The sequence below is a fragment of the Bombyx mori genome, chromosome 25 (genome assembly GCF_030269925.1).
Source record: "Bombyx mori chromosome 25, ASM3026992v2".
NCBI classification, from domain to species: domain Eukaryota; kingdom Metazoa; phylum Arthropoda; class Insecta; order Lepidoptera; family Bombycidae; genus Bombyx; species Bombyx mori.
In genome coordinates, this window is record NC_085131.1 from 5,849,374 (window position 1) to 5,871,118 (window position 21,745).

General features: G+C 32.6%; 1 protein-coding gene and 1 long non-coding RNA gene across 4 annotated transcripts; one reads left to right on the forward strand and one right to left on the reverse strand.

Annotated features, from left to right (window-relative positions):
* Positions 1–1,048: 1,048 nt before the first annotated feature.
* LOC101736966 (glucoside xylosyltransferase 1) lies at positions 1,049–21,450 on the forward strand. Of its 3 annotated transcripts, XM_062676130.1 has the most exons (8): positions 1,049–1,063; positions 13,739–14,312; positions 15,034–15,111; positions 16,395–16,704; positions 17,637–17,829; positions 19,777–19,892; positions 20,347–20,529; positions 21,068–21,450. In XM_062676130.1, the coding sequence occupies exons 2-8, from the start codon at positions 14,236–14,238 to the stop codon at positions 21,248–21,250; spliced, it is 1,140 nt and encodes a 379-aa protein (XP_062532114.1). In that variant the 5' UTR covers positions 1,049–1,063; positions 13,739–14,235; the 3' UTR covers positions 21,251–21,450. The 3 variants fall into 3 exon arrangements, with proteins under 3 accessions (XP_062532114.1, XP_037876277.1, XP_037876278.1); XM_038020349.2 differs by lacking the exon at positions 1,049–1,063 and having other exon boundaries at positions 13,686–14,312; XM_038020350.2 differs by lacking the exons at positions 1,049–1,063; positions 13,739–14,312 and adding an exon at positions 14,735–14,863.
* LOC134201396 (uncharacterized) lies at positions 11,835–13,650 on the reverse strand. The gene is made up of 2 exons (XR_009976671.1): positions 12,664–13,650; positions 11,835–12,177 (listed from the first exon to the last, which is right to left on the reverse strand). It is a non-coding gene; the product is annotated as an uncharacterized LOC134201396 (long non-coding RNA).
* Positions 21,451–21,745: the final 295 nt, after the last annotated feature.

A 21,745-nucleotide genomic window follows, 5' to 3' on the forward strand; every position in this document is an offset into this window, starting at 1 on the left:
CTTTAACACCCTATTCCATATTGTAATTTGATAATGAACACGAAAAAATATGTGAAATGGCGCAAAATCGAAAGAAGTTGAGGGAGTTCATATAGAGTCTTTCTTTCGCCGTAAAGTCGTGTTTTATGTAATTAACACCACAGTTGAAACAATATAAATTTTATTGATGTAGCGGCATAAACAATTCTAGCTAATTATATTATATTAGTTATTTTACACATTATAAATTGTTTTTACGTTTTAAATATTTGGCGGTAAAAAAAAGGTCCCGTGTCACAGACTATATTCTGTTTCCCACCTCTCGTGCGTTCCGGCTTACGCATCATAAAAAGGTGCGTACTTAAACGCCACAAAGTTTTTAAAATAATATACGTGTTCCAAATTCAAAATCATTATATAGTTGAAAAAAAGAAGTTTTTTTTGTAACAGTATTTATGGCTCGATTGGTTATATAACGTTAGGAAAAAAATATATTGTTGGAGTTTGTATATTAAATGTAATGGCAGGCAACACTTGACACTTGATTAGATTTCGAATATTGGAATTAATTTAAATGTTTAAAAAAACAGATCATTGTATTCTCGTAAGAAAATGTCAGAACTTCTCATCTAGACACGGCAAGACAAACATGTAATAGTTTTAATAAGTAAAAAAATATAAAGATAATAATTGTATAATGGTTTAAAAGTGTTCAAGCAATCTGCAATATAATTATAATGAAGCAGTTGTGTTTTTAAATAGTCCCTCATCACCTACAGAACCCAACCCCTTAAAATGTAACCATCCAACAGGTTATGGGCCCAGCACGCTTCCACTGCGTTACTCTGCTTTCTCGACTCTAACCCTTAACTCCTTCTCGACTCTAACCCTTTGTATCCAGCAATAATTTAATTAGCTTTCTCCAAGCTTTATAATTATCCTTATTTGTGAAAGGTTTTATTTTTATTTTAAAGGTAAAAGAGTCGAGTAGGAGTTAAAGGTAAAAGAGTCGAGTAGGAGTTAAAGGAAGGTTATAGAGGTCGAGAAGGAGTTTAAGGTTATAGAGGTCGAGAAGGAGTTTAAGGTTATTAAAGAGGTTTGGAAGGCGTTTAAGGTTATTAAAGAAAAGCGCGGGAAACTTCGTTTATGGTAGACGTATTTTTCACGGTGGTGAAAATTTAATTTAATTTTATAGTTAAAACGCGGAGGATAAGCTGGTAGTGTAAGTTTTTGTAATATATGTAATCTTTGTATCATATTTGTGTATAGTGTCATCGTATAGTTGGTAAGTTTTTGTAATTTTTGTAAATATTGTATGAACGAGCCCCCCGATCTCGATCGGGGGGATGATGGCTATGTTGGCCTGAATCTCCCCGTGGGATCATATGTAACTGTTGTTTCACAAGATGAATTTGATAAAATGGATACGGATTGTTCGTTATCATCTCAGACAGGTGAAGGAAGTCGTAAACGAACACGTTATCTACGCCTTTGTCGGCAGTGTACGAAAAGGAGAAATAAGAAAGGTGGTTCTAGCGGTGATTACTGTCAGTGCGAAAGTTTATGCAATATGGAAGATGAGTCAATTTTAATAAAAAAGATTACTTCTAAAAGTTCTAAACCTATATCTCAATCGACGTCATCTTCACACTCGCAAAATAATATTAACTCACATAAAACGTCCTCTCAACCATCAACATCTTATACGGAAAATTCAAATATCTCTCAAGACTCTAACGCGGGAAATTCAAATATCTCTCAAGACTCTAACGCGGGAAATTCAAATAACACGAAAACTACAGTAACCAATACAGACTCCCGTTGGATCGGCCGGACTGAATATGTTCTTACTGATGTTTCCCCTTATTTGATACACGTTCAACGTATACAAAGTTCACCTGATGACGGGACCGTTCTCCATCCTATAACTTTCGGCAATTTTTTAAAGCAGAACAAATTTGAAAATATTATTCCCGGTAGTGTAAAGCGTATAGGAAGAAATAGGTGCGTAGTTGGCTTTTCCGATTATAAAGACGCCAATAACTTTCTTAACTGCAATCTTTTGGAAACGAAAAAGTTAAAAGCCTTCATTCCGACTTTCAACATAACAAGAATGGGGCTAGTTCGTGGGGTCCCTGTAGATTGGAGTGTAGACGAAGTTCAACGAAATGTATCCGTTCCTATAGGCTGCGGCAAAATACTTAAAATAAGACGTTTGAATCGCAAGGTGAAAATTAATGACTCGGTTTCTTGGAAACCCTCTGAATCCGTTGTAATAACGTTTGATGGGCAAGTTTTACCAAAACGGATTTTTATGTGCTATAATGCTCTTCCAGTAGAGATATATATTTTTCCTACAATACAATGCTATAAATGCTGTCGTTATGGTCATACCAAAGTACAATGTCGTTCTAAGACTCCAATATGTTATAACTGTGGAGGTCAACATGCAGGTGTCTCATGTGACAGGTCAGATGAAGATCCTGTATACTGTGTAATGTGTAAAGTTGAAGGGTCTCATTCAGCGATAGACAAGTCATGTCCAGAGTTTGTGAGACAGACAGAAATCAAACTTAAAATGGCTCAGAGCTGCATGTCTTACGCAGAAGCCAGTAAATGTTTTCCTTCTGTTAAGCCTTCATACGCAGATGCACTAAGCTCAACAATTCCAGAAGTACCGAAACCTGCATATGTTCCCACACCGAAGTCTGCATCTCGTAACAATTTTATTAATTCATCTTATAAAAAGACAGTATTTTTAAAACCTCGCTCTCCTCCTAAGCATCAATATGGTTATGATCGTGTTGTTCATAAAAATTTATTAAAAGATTTCCAGGTTTCAGAGCCTAAAAATGGCTGTGCTCTGGTAGATAAAAGTAAAGAGGAAGAAAACTCTGATGTCTTAGAAATGATACTAGCTTTATTAAGTACTTTAATAAACTCAAACTTACTAAAACCGTCCCACGTTGCCTCTATTAATGAAAAAATAAAATCAATTAATGTTAATAAAAATAATGGATTGCAAAATAATTCAATGGAATTGCAGGAGTATTGTTCCAAAGAAACATGATTTAATATATTTGTTAAATAAACATTCTCCTGTTGTTGTCGCATTATCTGAGACGTGGTTAAAGCCAGGATACCTATTTAAGGTCCCTGGATATACCTGCTTACGTGATGATAGATACGATGGCTATGGTGGTGTAGCATTACTCATCAGGAACTCAATTGATTTTTCTAGAATATCGTTTTCTTCATTAATCTCTAATGATGCCATTAATATTGTCGGCATCAAAATTTATAATATTTCTATAGTTTCCATTTATCTCGCTCGTTCCTCTTTTATTATTCTCAATAGCATTAATAATTTACTCTCTTCACTTAGTGATCCATTCCTACTATTAGGTGACTTTAACTGTCATCACCAAATGTTTGGTTGTGGCACCACTGACACCAATGGTGTACATTTAGTAGAAATATTAGATTTACAAAACTTGTGTTTACTTAATACTGGCTCACCAACCAGACGCACAAAGCCTAATGAGAAGCCTAGTGCAGTTGACTTATCAATTTGTACTCCAGATCTTGCTTCTTCTCATTCTTGGTACACCTCATCATCTACTTTTGGCAGTGATCATTTCCCGATTATCATATCCTCTCCTATTAGACGCCCTCCTTATCAAAAACGAGAACCTCGTGTGAAATATAAATTAAATAATGCTGATTGGTCTGCATTTAAGAACCTTGTCGAATCTAAAATAAAAGATTTGCCTGAATTAGTTAGCGGTGGTGAGACCAATTCTTCTAGAGCTTTGGCTACATGTTTAATAGAATCCGCCGATCAGATTTTTTCTGTTAAACGAAATCCATCTAATAAGATTCCATATCCTCCATGGTGGGATAGAGAATGTATGGATGCTGTAAGTAAAAGAAAGGTAGCTGAGAGAGTCTATGCTGAGGACATGTCCAATGAAAACTTAGATATTCTCAATGAAGTTATTTGTATTACACGTAAATTCCTCAGAGATAAAAAGCAGGAAGGCTGGAAAACATTTTGTACTTCTTTATCTCCTTCTACGTGCCCTACAGAAGTTTGGCGCAGTATTAAACGATTTCGGTCTGCTTTCAAAGAATCTTTATCATCATCTTCACTTCCCCCTTCTTTAACAAATGCCTTTTTAGACAGATTAGCTCCTCCATCAGTTGATGAATCGATCTACTTTCCTTTAGAATCATCTTTGACAGATGACTCTTCCTCTTTAAACTCTCCTTTTTCACTACATGAATTAAAAGGTGTGCTTTCACATGTTAAAGATTCATCTCCAGGTCAGGATGGTATTATGTACTCATTTTTATCTCATCTTGGTAATAGTGCTTTAATGTATTTTTTAAATTTAATAAATTCAGTCATGGTCACAGGTAATATTCCTGAAACATGGAAGTCACAAGAAGTTATAGCGATTAAAAAACCTAACAAACCTACCAATGATGTTGCCTCATATAGGCCTATTGCGCTGTCCTCTGTTTTAACTAAGGTTGCTGAACATCTTGTGAAGAATCGTTTGGAATGGTTTATTGAAAACAATAATTTCATAGCCAATAGTCAATACGGTTTCCGGAAGTCAAAATCTACAATAGACAATTTAGCTATATTAACCACAGATATTCGCTTAGCTTTTTCGCGCGATGAAGATATTGTAGCTGCCTTTTTGGACATCGCTGCCGCTTATGATAATGTGAACATTTCTATTTTACAACGCAAATTATTAGAGCTACAGGTTCCTACATTATTAATACATTTTATCATCAATTTACTATCCTGTAGATACATATCATTATTCGTTCAGAAAGACGGTAATACTACTGAGTTAAAGCGTACAGTTTTTAAAGGCCTTCCCCAAGGTTCAGTACTTAGCCCACTTTTATATAACATTTATACATATGATTTAGAATCATCTTTATATTCCCACATAAATGTGCTACAATATGCAGATGATCTGCTTTTTTATTCCGTAAATAAATCTATAGATATCGCTTGCAATTTCATGTCTAATTCACTTAATAGTTTAAATGTGTGGTTGGTTAAAAATGACTTAAATTTATCCGTATCCAAAAGTTCAATAGTCGTATTTTCTAAAAAACGTACAACTCCTATCATAAATGTGACCTTCAATGGTCAATCTTTGCCATATAAAACAAAAATTAAATTTTTAGGAGTTATATTAGATTCAAAATTGTCTGGACTTGCCCATTATGAACATATTGATATGAAATGTGCACAGCTACTTAATATCATGAAATGCCTCTCAGGTGTATGGTGGGGTGCTCATCCGTTTTCTATGAAACTTGTGTATAACGCTCTTGTAAGATCTGTTCTAGATTATGGCACATTTCTATTAGATGGTGGAAGTGTCTTGGGGAGTAAAAAACTTGATGTCATTCAGTCAAAAGCTTTGAGAATTGTGACAGGAGTGATGAAATCTTGCCCAACCAATGCATTACAAGTAGAATGCTGCGATCCTCCTTTAAAATTAAGAAGGCAATTTCTAAGCGATCGATACTTGTTCAAATCTATGCAGTTTTCTGACCATACTCTTCATGGAAAACTGCATGAATTGAACAATATTATTCAGACATCCCGTTATTGGCGTCACAAATCGTTACCATGTCTAATAAAAAGCTTTCGTAAATTTTTAACAATACACAGCCACATTCATCGATCTCCATCATTATCCATATTTATGACACAATTCAATTCTTTAATTCTAGCTCCGGATATAAGATATGATATAGGTGTCGGTAAACAAGATATTCTGGAGACAAATATTCGTTTCATGAGTAGCGTTGAGGAACAAAATTGGAGTGGATGGGATTATATTTTTACAGATGCCTCTAAAATCTCTATTGATGATTGTGTTGGAGTCGGTCTAGTTCATTGGCAACAAAAATAATACAAAAGATTAAACTTCCTCCTGAATCCTCTGTTTTTACTGGAGAGTGTTTTGCTCTTTTAAAAGCTGTAGAACTAGTTATTTTATTAAAATCTAAAAGAACAATCATATTTTCCGACTCAAAAAGTGCACTACGAACTATTGAAAAATTTCCATTCCAAATGAAACCTTGTTATCCTATTATATGCGAAATACGTGATAAGCTTTTGATATGTTCTCAAAGAAATCACACCATTATCTTTGCATGGATTCCAAGTCACTGTGGGATTAAAGGGAACGAGAAAGCCGATCAGCTTGCCAAAGAAGCTATAAAGGATGGAGACATAGTCCCATACATTAATTATTGTCATGATTTGACTGCTCTTCCCAAAACCTATCTTTGGGAGTCATGGAATGAAGTTTGGTTGAGAAGCAGCAAGTTCAAAGGCAAACTTTATGCTGAAATTCAACCCACGATTTCCAGTAAACCATGGTTCTTTAAAGCTAAAAGTTCTAAAATTGTCACTTCTATCATTTCCAGAATGCGTTTAGGACATGTATGTACACCTCATCATTTAGCAAGGCTTCGTATTGTTGATAGCAATATTTGTGAGTGTGGAGAAGATATTGGTGATCTCGACCATATTTTCTTTTCTTGCTCCCAATATGACCGCACCTCCTTTATGAATTCCTTACAATTACTACAGGTTCCGTTTCCGACTAAAATCTCCTGCCTTTTGCTTTATCCTTTATTGTATTATAATGTATTATCCTCTTTCATAATCAATAATAATATTAAGATTTAATATATTTAATTTATTTTTATTAATTATTTTCCATGTCTTGTTTTTAACTAGCTTATCCTTTTGTTTCCTTTTGATGACTTTGTCGCGTGTAGTTTCCCTACCTTTCACTTGAAACTGGCATAAAGTTAAAACTATTGCCATAAAGGAAAAAAAAAAAAAAAAAAAAAAAAAAAAAAAAAAAAAAAAAAAAAAAAAAAAAAGGTTATTAAAGTAAAGAAGGTGAATGAAGTTAGCCCCACAAAAAAATTTTTTTTTGCTGTTTTCTACTTATTTTCTATTAATTCGTTTGTTCATCATTTGTTCTTGATTGTTCACTGTTAATAATTGTTTGTTCCCCATTTATTTATTTTAAAAAAAATATTAAAAATATATCTAAAAGTTAGCCCCTCGATTGCAATTTTTAATATTTTTTCGTCCTTAATTACTCGTAAATATTCATTTTCGATTGTTCTTATATAAAATACGTTTGTTCTCTTTCGAAATTACTCATTTTTTGTTTAATTAATTGTATTAGTTGAATAATATACATGACCTATTAAAACCTATATATTACAACTTAGATAATCGAACTCCTACTGCTACACTGTACATGGACATGACTAAAGCGTTTGATTATGTGGATCATAAAACCCTTCTAGATAAATTAAATGCTTACGGAATTAGAGGCAATGTCCATAAATTATTAAAATCATATTTAACTGACAGATATCAAAGGGTTGAAATAGACAATATATGTCCACTGAGTAGGACAGTACAAAGCTATCACTCAAAGTGGATGAAAATGAAATTCGGTGTACCTCAAGGCAGCGTACTAGGGCCGCTCCTTTTTCTAATTTATATTAATGACTTCCCTAAAGCCATAGAACATCCGATGATTCTCTTTGCCGATGATAGCACCGTCATATTTACAGAAAAAGAATTAAATTCCTTAGAGTCCGCTATTAACACTACTCTTAAGCTAGTTATAGAATGGTTATTAAGAAACAATTTAGTAATTAACCTAAATAAAACAAAAATTGTCACATATCCACAAGAAATACAACACTCTTTGAAAATAGAATATGATGGGACACGTATTGAGGAAGTGAATAGTACTAAATTTCTGGGTATTTGGATTGATAATGATATGAAATGGCAAACACACATTGATACAATATGTAAAAAATTAAACCAATATACGTATGCCTTGTATAAGTTAGCGAAAGTAGTAGACCAATCAGCTGTACTGACAGCTTACCATGCATATGTGGCGTCAACCCTTAGATATGCTTTAATATTCTCGGGAAATGCCACTAATACAGAGTACGTATTTAAAGCACAAAAGAAATGTGTGCGTGCTATAGCAAACATTCATGTACCAGACTCATGTAAGCCTTTCTTTCAAAAGTTTAAAATCATGACTTTTACATCGTTATATATTTATGAGGTAGCGATTTTTGTCAAAACGAACAAACATCTGTTTGCAAAACCGCAATCTGTTAGGAATACTTTAAAGATCTCTTCGCTACCTCATAGAACTGCCCTTTATGACAAGAGTTTTTTTAGTATGTCATCAAGAATATTTAATAAACTACCAATAAAAATTTTGAAGACAGTAGATTTACAAGATTTTAAGCAAAAATTGCAAGTATTTTTAATAGATAAGGCTTACTATAGTATGTCAGAATATTTAGACGATAACTTTAGATAATTAAGATGATAAAGTAGAATAATTTAAGTTTTATTTTTTATTTTTATGTAGACTTACACCTAATATTTGTACGCTTTACTAGCAGGACATAGTCATACATTTATTAATATTAGCTTATTAATCTTTGTTAAACTATGACCACAAATAATAATAAAATAAATAAATAAATAAATAAATAAATGTATACAAAATATGTGTACTGCGCATGCCATAAGTGTATAATCTATGGCGCATGCGTCAACAATAATGCCTAAACTTTCTACGCGGTTTTAATCGTGAAAAAAAAAAACAATTATAAATCCTGAAGGATCAATTAATTGGTATACAGTTTAATTAAAAAAATAAAAAAATAAAGAAATAAAATAATGTGCATTCGCGTAAAGTTAGACCAAATACATTTTTTCCATCCTCCTATATACCTATCGCTATGAAGGTATAAAAAAGATAGGTTAAGAGTTCACATAGGTAATATAAACAAATAAGTAAATATGTTCATTATTTATCTTTCAAGAGATAATGTAGGTATACATTATAATAACATTTTGACACAGTCGAAATTATATTCCTAACATTAGTAAAATAACATTTTAATATTTTTTTTATAGGTTATGTATTGAAATTGTTGGAAAATTATTTCATGTTTTAGCTGGAAAACGACATGGAGAATTATATGCAATACAAGATAATGAGCTCCATCAAATGAATTCGAATGAAACCAAATTGTTTACCATCCAAATTCGATTGTCGGGCAGATAGAAAACGAAAATTCACTCATAGTGAACCTCGGCCTGCATTTGTGAAACGGCAAAGACTCACTATTATCAAGGAAATTGAAGAGACGACTAAAAATGAGATGTGTCGTATTATTATACCTTTGCCATCTTGTAGTCAAGGTAGGTGTAACTGTCAATAATTAGTTACACTCACAGATCTCCTAATCAAATAACAATATCAGAAAAAATGAGAATAGTTAGTTAGTTAGTGGAAGTAGCCAAAATGGGCAAGTGGATCTCAGTTCCTATTACATAAGGTACTAGGAAGTTTGTAAAAATGAAAATTTATCACAGTGTAATATCACTTACTTACTTTAACAGTGAAGGAAAACATTGTGATGAAACCTGCACACCTAAATGTTCTTAGGATTTTCTTAGGTGTGTAATCCACCAACCAGCACTAGGCCAGCGTGGTGGACTAAGGCCTAAAAACCCTCTCAATGGTAGTGAAGGCCAGTGTCCAGCAAGGGGATATATTATATGGGCTGATGATGATGACTAGGAAGTTAAATACTACTACTACTACTACGACAGTACACATATAATCCTATATATTTACAAACTATACGTTTGTTGGAAATTGCTAACATTATTTCATATTTCCAGATGTCCAGCCACTTGAAAATAGGTGTAGTAATGACAAAGCTATCCAAGTAGCTCCAGCACAGGAACACAAAGGCAAGGCAAGTGTGTATTGCCACATCACCCCTTAATATATCTGAAGCAAGTATAAGTAAACAATCAGAACCAGCAAAAAAAAACTGTTGTTCCTGAGGACAAATTTGACAGTGATGAGTCAAATGCACCAGCAACAGAAGGATCAACTGTTGACTATGAGTTATCTCTCTATATCTCCACTCCATCAAAGACTTGTGCACTTCAGACTATAGCTCTCAAGAAGACTAAAAAGTTGAAAAAATGAATGTGTTAACAAGTTTATCTAAAGTGAAAAATAAACAACGTTTATATATTGGTCTTCCACAAGAATTATGTTTCATAATAGGCTTGATTGAGAAACATACAAATGTTTCTGAACAAAATATTATATTATGTCTGATGAGAATAACATTAAATAGAACATTCTCTCATTTGGCTGATGATTTTGATTTATCTGTAAGTCAAGCAAGCAATATATTTTTCAACAAACTCCCAGAAATTGCAAATGTAATATCACCCCTTGTTAGACTATAAAAAAAACAATACAATAAATATATATGCAGGAAGGATAATTGATGTCAACTTGGTGGAAAATAGAAAGTTTTTAGATAGTTTGCCACCTACAAAACTCTTTAATTAAATAAGTAATCCTTACTTATAAATAGGAAGTTTTGTAAGTATTTTCACTCTTCATTCAAAAACTACTGAACAGATTTTAATAAGACTTTTATGCTGGTCTTCTATGGCTAGCAACTCATTATTATTTTTAATTCGGTTTTCCACAAATGTGCTAAATATGGGCTTATATATATGAAAAGGAATAAATATTAATGTTATGTAACCTTTGTACCTGTATGTTAAGAATAATTTTTAATAAAACATAATTTAAATTGAAATATTATTTTTATTAAATCACATTCACTTTGTACACATCAATATTTTGTACTCCCTAAAAGGAAAATAGGTATAAAGTTTTTTTTAAATATTTAACATTACATTTTTGTGTAAGATTAGAAAATTGTTATTCTTCCAAAAAGAAACTACATTATCTAACAACTGTGCAACTTACTCGGAATCAAAATCAATACCTACTAATTATAGTGACCTGATTATTTTTTTTCAAAGTTGCTGGATGCTACACAAAAGTAGCAAGTTTTACTTTTAGCACTATACATATGCATTTGAACTTGTGCATAATATCTTTCTTTAATTTTTTTTTGCCGTTTTATTTATGGAAACATAGCATTACTCACTTGCTTGTTTGTAGATCTATCAAAAAAACATAATTTATGTTTTTCTTAGCACAGTGGGCAATACCCTATTATTCATATTAATTATATACGGCGCGGCGATGCGAAAATTCATTACTGAATTATTTAAGAATGATAGGCATAATATAATATTTTAATTCGCGATCTGTTTATAATTTTTAATATATGATTTAAAAATAAGTTATCTTTAATATTTTTAATTTTGTGATTTATGGGGTGGTCACAGTCATTATTATAAAAATAGAAATTTTGAGGAAATATAAATGTTTAATACAAATTATTTTGATAATCGAAATAAATTCATATCAATCCAAATTCATATTTGAACTATGAAAATTGTATGGTATGTAAACAGAAATATATTTTATAATTATAATGACTATTTATTCCATGCAGTATCGGTTAGAGAAGCTTGCACAGCTTCTCTAACCGACACTGCAACTAGAATAAAGTCTAATAAAGAATAAGAATAAACTTTTCTTCGAAGCTCAATTCTATAAGGGTATTCAATCAGATAGCTATCTATCTGTCGTTCCTGTATGAAATTTTCGTATGTCGAAATCTTGGATAAATCCAGCAAAGCTAAATAAAGTATTTACCTAAAAAATATGTTTATGCTTAAAGTCACGTGTTTATGTTATTCGAAAGTATTAAGCTCCAAGCAGCATTTAGCTCCAACTAAATTCATTAAGAACCAATTTTTCAATCGATGATTAAAACAACATTAATACTGAGAATGAATATTTATTTATAAAATACACATATGTTTTGACCACGAATTTTGCACGATAATTTAAATTAATTCATATTTATTAATTAATCTTCTTCTTCTATAACCCATAGTCAACAGTTGATCCTTCTGTTGCTGGTGCATTTGACTCATCACTGTCAAATTTGTCCTCAGGAACAACAGTTTTTTTTTTTTGCTGGTTCTGATTGTTTACTTATACTTGCTTCAGATATATTAAGGGGTGATGTGGCAATACACACTTGCCTTGCCTTTGTGTTCCTGTGCTGGAGCTACTTGGATAGCTTTGTCATTACTACACCTATTTTCAAGTGGCTGGACATCTGGAAATATGAAATAATGTTAGCAATTTCCAACAAACATATAGTTTGTAAATATATAGGATTATATGTGTACTGTCGTAGTAGTAGTAGTAGTATTTAACTTCCTAGTCATCATCATCAGCCCATATAATATATCCCCTTGCTGGACACTGGCCTTCACTACCATTGAGAGGGTTTTTAGGCCTTAGTCCACCACGCTGGCCTAGTGCTGGTTGGTGGATTACACACCTAAGAAAATCCTAAGAACATTTAGGTGTGCAGGTTTCATCACAATGTTTTCCTTCACTGTTAAAGTAAGTAAGTGATATTACACTGTGATAAATTTTCATTTTTACAAACTTCCTAGTACCTTATGTAATAGGAACTGAGATCCACTTGCCCATTTTGGCTACTTCCACTAACTAACTAACTATTCTCATTTTTTCTGATATTGTTATTTGATTAGGAGATCTGTGAGTGTAACTAATTATTGACAGTTACACCTACCTTGACTACAAGATGGCAAAGGTATAAATAATACGACACATCTCATTTTTAGTCGTCTCTTCAATTTCCTTGATAATAGTGAGTCTTTGCCGTTTCACAAATGCAGGCCGAGGTTCACTATGAGTGAATTTTCGTTTTCTATCTGCCCGACAATCGAATTTGGATGGTAAACAGTTTGGTTTCATTCGAATTCATTTGATGGAGCTCATCATCTTGTATTGCATATAATTCTCCATGTCGTTTTCCAGCTAAAACATGAAATAATTTTCCAACAATTTCAATACATAACCTATAAAAAAAATATTAAAATGTTATTTTACTAATGTTAGGAATATAATTTCGACTGTGTCAAAATGTTATTATAATGTATACCTACATTATCTCTTGAAAGATAAATAATGAACATATTTACTTATTTGTTTATATTACCTATGTGAACTCTTAACCTATCTTTTTTATACCTTCATAGCGATAGGTATATAGGAGGATGGAAAAAATGTATTTGGTCTAACTTTACGCGAATGCACATTATTTTATTTCTTTATTTTTTTAATTAAACTGTATACCAATTAATTGATCCTTCAGGATTTATAATTGTTTTTTTTTTTCACGATTAAAACCGCGTAGAAAGTTTAGGCATTATAGTTGACGCATGCGCCATAGATTATACACTTATGGCATGCGCAGTACACATATTTTGTATACATTTATTCAACTAATACAATTAATTAAACAAAAAATGAGTAATTTCGAAAGAGAACAAACGTATTTTATATAAGAACAATCGAAAATGAATATTTACGAGTAATTAAGGACGAAAAAATATTAAAAATTGCAATCGAGGGGCTAACTTTTAGATATATATTTAATATTTTTTTTAAAATAAATAAATGGGGAACAAACAATTATTAACAGTGAACAATCAAGAACAAATGATGAACAAACGAATTAATAGAAAATAAGTAGAAAACAGGAAAAAAAAATTTTTTTGTGGGGCTAACTTCATTCACCTAAGTAAAGAGGTTGAGAAGGCGTTTAAGGTTATTAAAGTAAAGAGGTTGAGAAGGCGTTTAAGGTTATTAAAGTAAAGAGGTTGAGAAGGCGTTAAAAGTTTTAAATAAACTTGAAGAGTTTATGTAGGAAGTCGAGAAGGAGTTAGACTATTATAGTTAAGGTTTTATATAGTGAGTCAAGAGGGAAGTTAAGGTTGAATGGTTGTATGGTTGAATGAAAGTACATTTTTGATCGAATTGGAGTTGGAGAAGTAAGAAAGGATTAAAGGTAGCGACATTAAAGATAGTATTAAGTTTGAAAGGTTGAATGAATAGTTGTTGGTTGAATTGAGGGATTAAGTGGAAGTAACGGAATGTAAGTGGTTGTGAGGTTTTAAGGTATGTATGGAAAGTAATTAATTTATGAAGGTCAGGTTAGCGTTATTCTTTTTGGTATTAAATTATAGATGGAGAAAAATGTGTGCAAGTGTTGAGGGGGTGTGTTGGAGTTTGTATATTAAATGTAATGGCAGGCAACACTTGACACTTGATTAGATTTCGAATATTGGAATTAATTTAAATGTTTAAAAAAACAGATCATTGTATTCTCGTAAGAAAATGTCAGAACTTCTCATCTAGACACGGCAAGACAAACATGTAATAGTTTTAATAAGTAAAAAATATAAAGATAATAATTGTATAATGGTTTAAAAGTGTTCAAGCAATCTGCAATATAATTATAATGAAGCAGTTGTGTTTTTAAATAGCCCCTCATCACCTACAGAACCCAACCCCTTAAAATGTAACCATCCAACATATATTTTCTGGAAATATCTTGTCTCTTCTGGCAGTCTCAGTCATTTTCCTTGACAATTCAGACTTTACTTTTGGATGTTTTCGCAACATAATTCTATCATCACTTTTACAGTTCAGTGTTGTCTCAAGTCACCTTATTAAATTCCATTTAATTTGCTTCAATTCTATTTCTCTTTATATATCACAGATTTGTTTTTGACTTTTACTTTTAAAATTATAACGTTTGAGCTACGTTCTCTTTGCCTGTTCAATAGCAGAATCGATAACAAAAAAAGTAAACAAAATAAAAACACAAAACTTACCGGTGTTATTTGAGATTTTTGAGAACATTAATTTGATATTGCTCTTTAATAACTGTAAAAATTATGAAAAGTTGGAGCTCTAAGTACACAGTAAATTGAAACTAAGTTATACTATATACTCTTAATTATGCTATGAGCATTACACCCCTAAGAGTACATTACAAATGCGCACTGAGAATTAATTGTGCACTAGCACCATTATGAATCAAGATGAAAAGGTTCCCGTTTTATACTACACTAATCCTAATTATAATTTTTAGCGTTTCAACTATTTTGTACTTAAACTCAAAAATTTCCATGAGAAATACGAAGCTATATTCCAATCATCAAAATAAGAGGTAAGTACAACGAGTAACAATAGTTAAATAGGAAATCTGTGTTCTAAAGAAATACCTTTATAAAAGTATACAAGTAATAGTAAAAGTATACAAGTAATAGTACGAGAGCCCAACATGAATGACATTCTTACGTTGCCGATTTAACTGATTACCAGAGTTCATAGATATCACAATATGAATGGCCACACATACGTTGAGATCCGAAGTCAACTCTTAATTATATTGTATTAAATTCTGTCCCACCCTTAAAACAAAACAAAAAACAGAATGGATGATTGCTATAAGGTAGAAATGTGCAGGATGGTGCTACCTACCTGTGCAGGCATACAATGTGTTTTAACAGTAATGTCATGTTTAGCAATGTTAACATCAGTGGGATTGAGTTTTCTTTGATTAAGATTACTTTAAATTAATTATTTTGATTCATAAGGCTTGTTAGAAATGTCTGATATTTGGAGAAAATTAAACTGCATTGGTCAATTAATTATTCAAATTATTTATGGTAAATCTATATATATATAAAAATGATTTGCTGTTCGTTAGTCTCGTTAAAACTCGAGAACGGCTAGACCGATTTGGCTAATTTTGGTTTTGAATTATTCGTGGAAGTCCAGAGAAGGTTTAAAAGGTGAAAAAATATGAAAATGCTCAGAATTAAGTATATAAAAAAAAAAACAATTTTGTTTTTCCTTTGATCTGTCGGACAGATTCCTTGTGTTTTTTTTTTAAGTTTATTTTATACAACAGTTTAGGTCTTTTATTTATCGATTAAGGCACTACGAAGTCTGCCGGGTCAGCTAGTATCATATATTTTTTCTTCATTTTGAATAGTCTGTCCACACTTTGAATATAGAACAAACTTACTGATTATTTGTATTGTTATATAAACTATTGTTCAATAATGCAGAATACTAAACATGAATATGAATATGTTCAGATTAAAATGTCTTTGTCTCCTTTCATTGTGTTTCAAAGTTACCTGGTGCAAACATCAAAATGCTGTGCATCCACTCTCACCTTTCACCATTTTAATTAATAGGATGAATAGAAATGTATTATATACTATATTATTATTAAAGGGTGTTAATATAAACAATAATTTATTAAAGGCATTTCTTTTTTTAAAAAGACCTTGCCCATGTGATTGTTCTCTTTGATAATTGCAAATATATTTTATACCTTTAGTCACAGTGCAACTAATTTTATTGCAAAATTGTTCATTTTACAAATACACGTTTCTGCTTTAAGAAATAATTGTGGCAAGAAATAATTTTTCCTTTCAGAATATTTAAATCGAAGTTGATGAAAAAAAATGATGAAGTTGTTTTATCATTTGTAGTATGTGACTCTAGGTTTAATGAGTCACTGAATTTGTTGAAGTCTGGACTTATTTTTACACAATCCTCCTTACATGTGGTTATATTTGCTGAAGATGATTTACACAAAAAGTTTAACAGTACATTGACAAAGTGGAAGATGTTGATTGCCAGACCATTCACTTTTGAACTTCATAAAATTAATTTTCCCGAAGCAAACAGAAAGGATTGGATGAACTTATTTAGTAAATGTGCTGCTCAAAGATTATTTATACCTGTAAGTGTAGGCAATAAAATTAAATTAAATAGTTCTGAAAATATATTATAGAATATGAGCAGGCCTGTCTTCAATATGTCATTATTTTAACGGAAGACAAATTGTAGGACTGCAAGGGTAGGTACCACCGTTTTGCTTATTTCTGCTATGAAGCACTCTTGTGTTCAGTTTTGAAGGCTGAACAAGAGTTATACTAAAACAATTAAGTTTTCCACTACATTTGTAGTAAGTGACAATATTCACATTCTGTTGTCATACCATCTACAACAGGGGTGGGCAAATACTTTAAAGCGCGGGCCAAAATGAAATTTTCAAAATGTCTCCCGGGCCGGAGGACTATACCGCATATGCTTTTTTAATGCTGATGTCAACAAAATCTCATAAAAGAGTTTAAAAAAATTTATGTGCTGAATTTTTCAACGGGCCGGATAAAATTAGCAAAAGGGCCGGATCCGGCCCGCGGGCCGGCTTTTGCCCACCCCTGATCTACAACATAGTGTGTATAGTCTAGATTACTGGGGCATACTTTTTTCGACTACGATTTTATCAGTAGAGGGAAAAATAATTACAACCCACAAGACAGTGGAGAGTGGTGCTGCGAGCTACTAAATCAACTGAAAAATAAAAAATAAACTGTTGATCCCCAACAATCTTGACAGCTGCACAGGGGTCGCAACCCTTGGTTTTCACACCATTGGTCTAGATGGTTTATAACACTTGTAGACTTCCATAATACAATGTGTTGTATGTGAGGTGTGATAATTGGATACAATAGTCTTTGATGTTTATATAAGGTATGATAAAATTTTATTTTATTTGAAGGAAAATAACACTTTTTGTCAATGCTCTTTTTCACTGTTCGTCGAAATTTTGGTTCTGTTAATTTTAATGGATGCAAACTTCGGCTTTCAAAAACGTGTCAAATTTTATAGGCATTGCTTCCTCATGTCGATGCTATGATATATGTGGATACAGACACCCTGTTTTTGGGTCCCATAGAAATTTTGTGGAATTACTTTACAAAATTTAAAGCTACAGAAATATCAGCTTTGGCTTTAGAAGATGAAAACCCAAATGTTTCATGGTACCCTAGATTTGCCAAACATCCATTTTATGGAAAATGCGGTAAGTTTACTACAAACTATACTGATATCTAAATAATAAGAAATTGAAATAATTATATGTATGTAGCTAAAGACATTGAAATCAGTAGCTTTTCAATTCTGAATAACAATGAAGCCAATACTTACCTGATTAATATACTGTTAATTGTATGATTTAGTTGATTTATATAGGTAAAATAAACTTATGTATGCATTATCTCGTGTTCGGATATTAAACTATAATGTTGTTTATGTTCTTTTAAATCCTTATTTTTTGTAAATAAAATTAGAATAATCTGAATCAACATATTGGTTTCTGATATCTATAACAATAGAATTTCGGCATGTAAGTAAAATGTGAGATAAGGTCCCATAGTCTGTTTTTGACAGGCTAAGATGCACATAATCTTGGTAGTCTGCTTGTCCGATCCGTCAGAGAGTTCAAAGAAGTTTTGCGATGTGATGGTACAATGGTACGGGCTAGATAAGTGCCGTATCTGTCCTAGTGAAACAGAAAAGGCATACGGGCAACGAGTAATCATCCCTTCCTAAAAAAAAGAAGTGCCGCGGTAATCACAGACAAGAGCCTACATAGGCTCCGCTACATAGGCTATATAGTCAATCGCGGCAACTTCTATCGCGTTTTAAAGTCCTGCTTGTGGCGGATTAAAGGTCCAGAATGCCCTAGGCAATCACTTTATCGGCGCCCCTGTATCGGCCTTAAATGGCCATCATAATATTATAAATTTTAACTAGTTGTAGACGCGCCTCTACCCCGCCCGACGCTCGAGAACGACGCGACGACGCAACAAACCCGCAATATTGCATAATGCGAGTATATCGATGTTTGTGCAATATAATCTATTATAGATTTAGATTATAGTACAGCATTTAGTTATTAATCGTCGATATGTTATTTTATTTATTTATTTAAAAATTCCGAGCCCACGCGCCTCTTGTAACTACACGCCCCTAGGCACGTGCCTAGTTTGCCTTACGGATAATCCGCCTCTGAGTCCTGCTGAAAACTTACTACTTTAAAACTCAAGTTTCACGGTGGGTAGCAATTATGTTGTAGATGTCTGTGGGTCCGGTATCCACTTAAGATCAGGTGGGCCGTGAGTTCGTTCACCCAGATAAGCAATAAAAAAGTGGTTGTCGTCGCTCATGATTAATTCCATTTATACACATTGCTAATGCTTGATTTATACACATTGCTAATGCTTGGGCATAGCCAATCCGAAAAGTGGTCTTTTGTATGAAGTCAAGCGGAAGTAATAGAAAGAATGGGGGAAAATCTCCACCTATCTTGGGACATGCCGTCCAAGTATTCGCATCGCGTAACGGCTGTCTCGCTCACTCTTTATAGCGGAACGCCTGACTGCTTCGCGGCCGAAATAGGCAGGATTATTCTACATACCGGTGCCAGCCTCACAATATCAAGTTATAAATAGTGCAGGTTTGAATTTATTACCCGATGTACCGTTACATGGTAACTTGGAAAGAACTGCGCGATAACCTTCGAATCTATTCGATTTACTGGTGGTAGGACCTCTTGTGAGTCCGCGCGGGTGGGTACCACCACCCTGCCTATTTCTGCCGTGAAGCAGTAATGCGTTTCGGTTTGAAGGGTGGGGCAGCCGTTGTAACTATACTAAGACCTTAGAACTTGTATCTCAAGGTGGGTGGCGCATTTACGTTGTGGATATCTATGGGCTCCAGTAACCACTTAACACCAGGTGGGTTGTGAGCTTGTCCAACTATCTAAGCAATAATAAAAAAAAAAATATATATAATTTTTATGTTATGTCAAATACTTTTTCACCCTCTACTAATTAATTTTACTTCGTTTTCCGTGTTCTGCAAGAAAAGTCATCTACGGCTTAAACTTTGAATTTAAAAAAAAAAAACCGATTAATTATGTCCGTAACGTAACTAAAACTTTCGAAAACTATCCTCGCGTTTACAGGTTTGAACTCTGGTGTGATGCTAATGAATTTAACAAGGATGAGAGAATTTGGATGGATCGATTATATAACTCCTATCATGCTAAGGTGGAAATCCAATATACCGTGGGGCGACCAAGTACGTTCCAATACCTATACGATGTACATTTTGCATGATTACATTGAATGATAACATAAATATTATAATTGCTATGTGAAAGCAATTGAGATTTCAATTTTATATAAAAATTTGGATTTCACATGAAATATGAACATGAAAATGACGGTTTTCGTGAAGGTTTAATTCATCTAGAATTTAAATGGGCGACCTCTTGTGCAATCTGATTTTAATCATGAGGTCTATAGACATCGTAAATTGAAAGTACCGCGGCCCACTTCTTGGTGTTATGTGGAAACTTCTGTTGTATAAGAACATTGTTTATCGCAGCAAGAACTTTGGTGCGATGTACAGAATGGGGTATTAACCTATGCGGGTTCATGTTTTATATTCGCGGCGGGTTCTCACATTTGTTATTTTGCAGTTAATAATCGATCTAATTTGTACTAAATGTCTGTCTGTTAACTTTTTCTAGGACATAATCAACATTATCTTTCACTATCACGAGAGGGCAGTCCATGAGTTGTCCTGCCGGTACAACTATCGTTCTGACCAGTGTATGTATGGTGACGCGTGCACAGATGCCACCTCCAACGGGATCTTCGTACTCCATGGCAGTCGCAGAGCATTCTATAGTGACAAGCAACCGGCGTTTCAAGTAATTTTCACACAATTATCTTCAGATTTAATTTTTTTTATAAAATAATAGTTTTAGGGTTCCAGCTCTCAAAATGAATTAAAAGCAGAACCATGATATCGTAGCTTTATTGTCCAATAATTATTAAAAACTATTGTTTATTATTTATTCAAGGACTGATGGAAGTATCAACCGGATTGAAGTTCAAAACTTCAATTATTCAAACTATACTGAGACCTTAAAACTCATATCTCAAGGTGGGTGGCGGCATTTACGTTGTAGACATTGTGGGTTCCGGTAACCACATGACACCAGGTGGGCTGTGAGATCGTCCAACCATCTAAGCAATAAATAAAAAAAAATAGCAATGATTATTTTAAAATATTAACTATATTTTAAACATAATCATATTATTATAAACAAATACATTAAACCAATACATAATAATTTTATGCTTATGGCATTAAAGTATCAAGTAAATTTATGAATATTTATTGTATTAATTTAATTAGTATAATATTGTATACATTAAGTAGGTGTGTTTTTATGATTATTTTAGGCAGTGCACAGAGCTATAGAGGAGTTTGAAATTGGAGCAGATTTGTCGCCAAAAATGTTGCTCGTCAATATGGAGAAGTACTTGAACGAAACGCCCCCTTCGAATTGTGGAAACTTAAAAGATGCATTCCTGAAAATACCCACAGAGACCTTTAAAAAACATTACAACTTACCCGACAGATAGAACTTTTAAAGTGCTTCTTTATTTAAATAGTTGTTTTGATCAGGGTATACCGTATTCATCATCTATCTATGTAAATAAAAATAAATATATATTTATATTATAATGTTTGTCCTCTAAGCGTTCCTAAACCAATGATATAGTTTTGTCTATATTTGCAGCGTGTAAAACATTAATAAAGTGAATGTGTAACAATATAATAATATATTCTTTTAATTATATACCAAAATCTTTATTTACGATATTTTTATTGTATAACATCAAAAATAGGCCGTCTTAAAAATATATTGTAATAGAGCTGTGAAAAGACCGATCTCATAAGTAATAAAGAGATAAGTGCACATTTTATTAATAGTTCTTTACTCATGGAGTTGCCGTTTTACAATAACGGTCACTTAAAACCACTTGAAACTTAATTTATGTATGGCAATAAATTCTAAATTCAAATAAAATTTATTTAAAAAAAATATGGATCTCTATTTTTCAGATTGATTCATT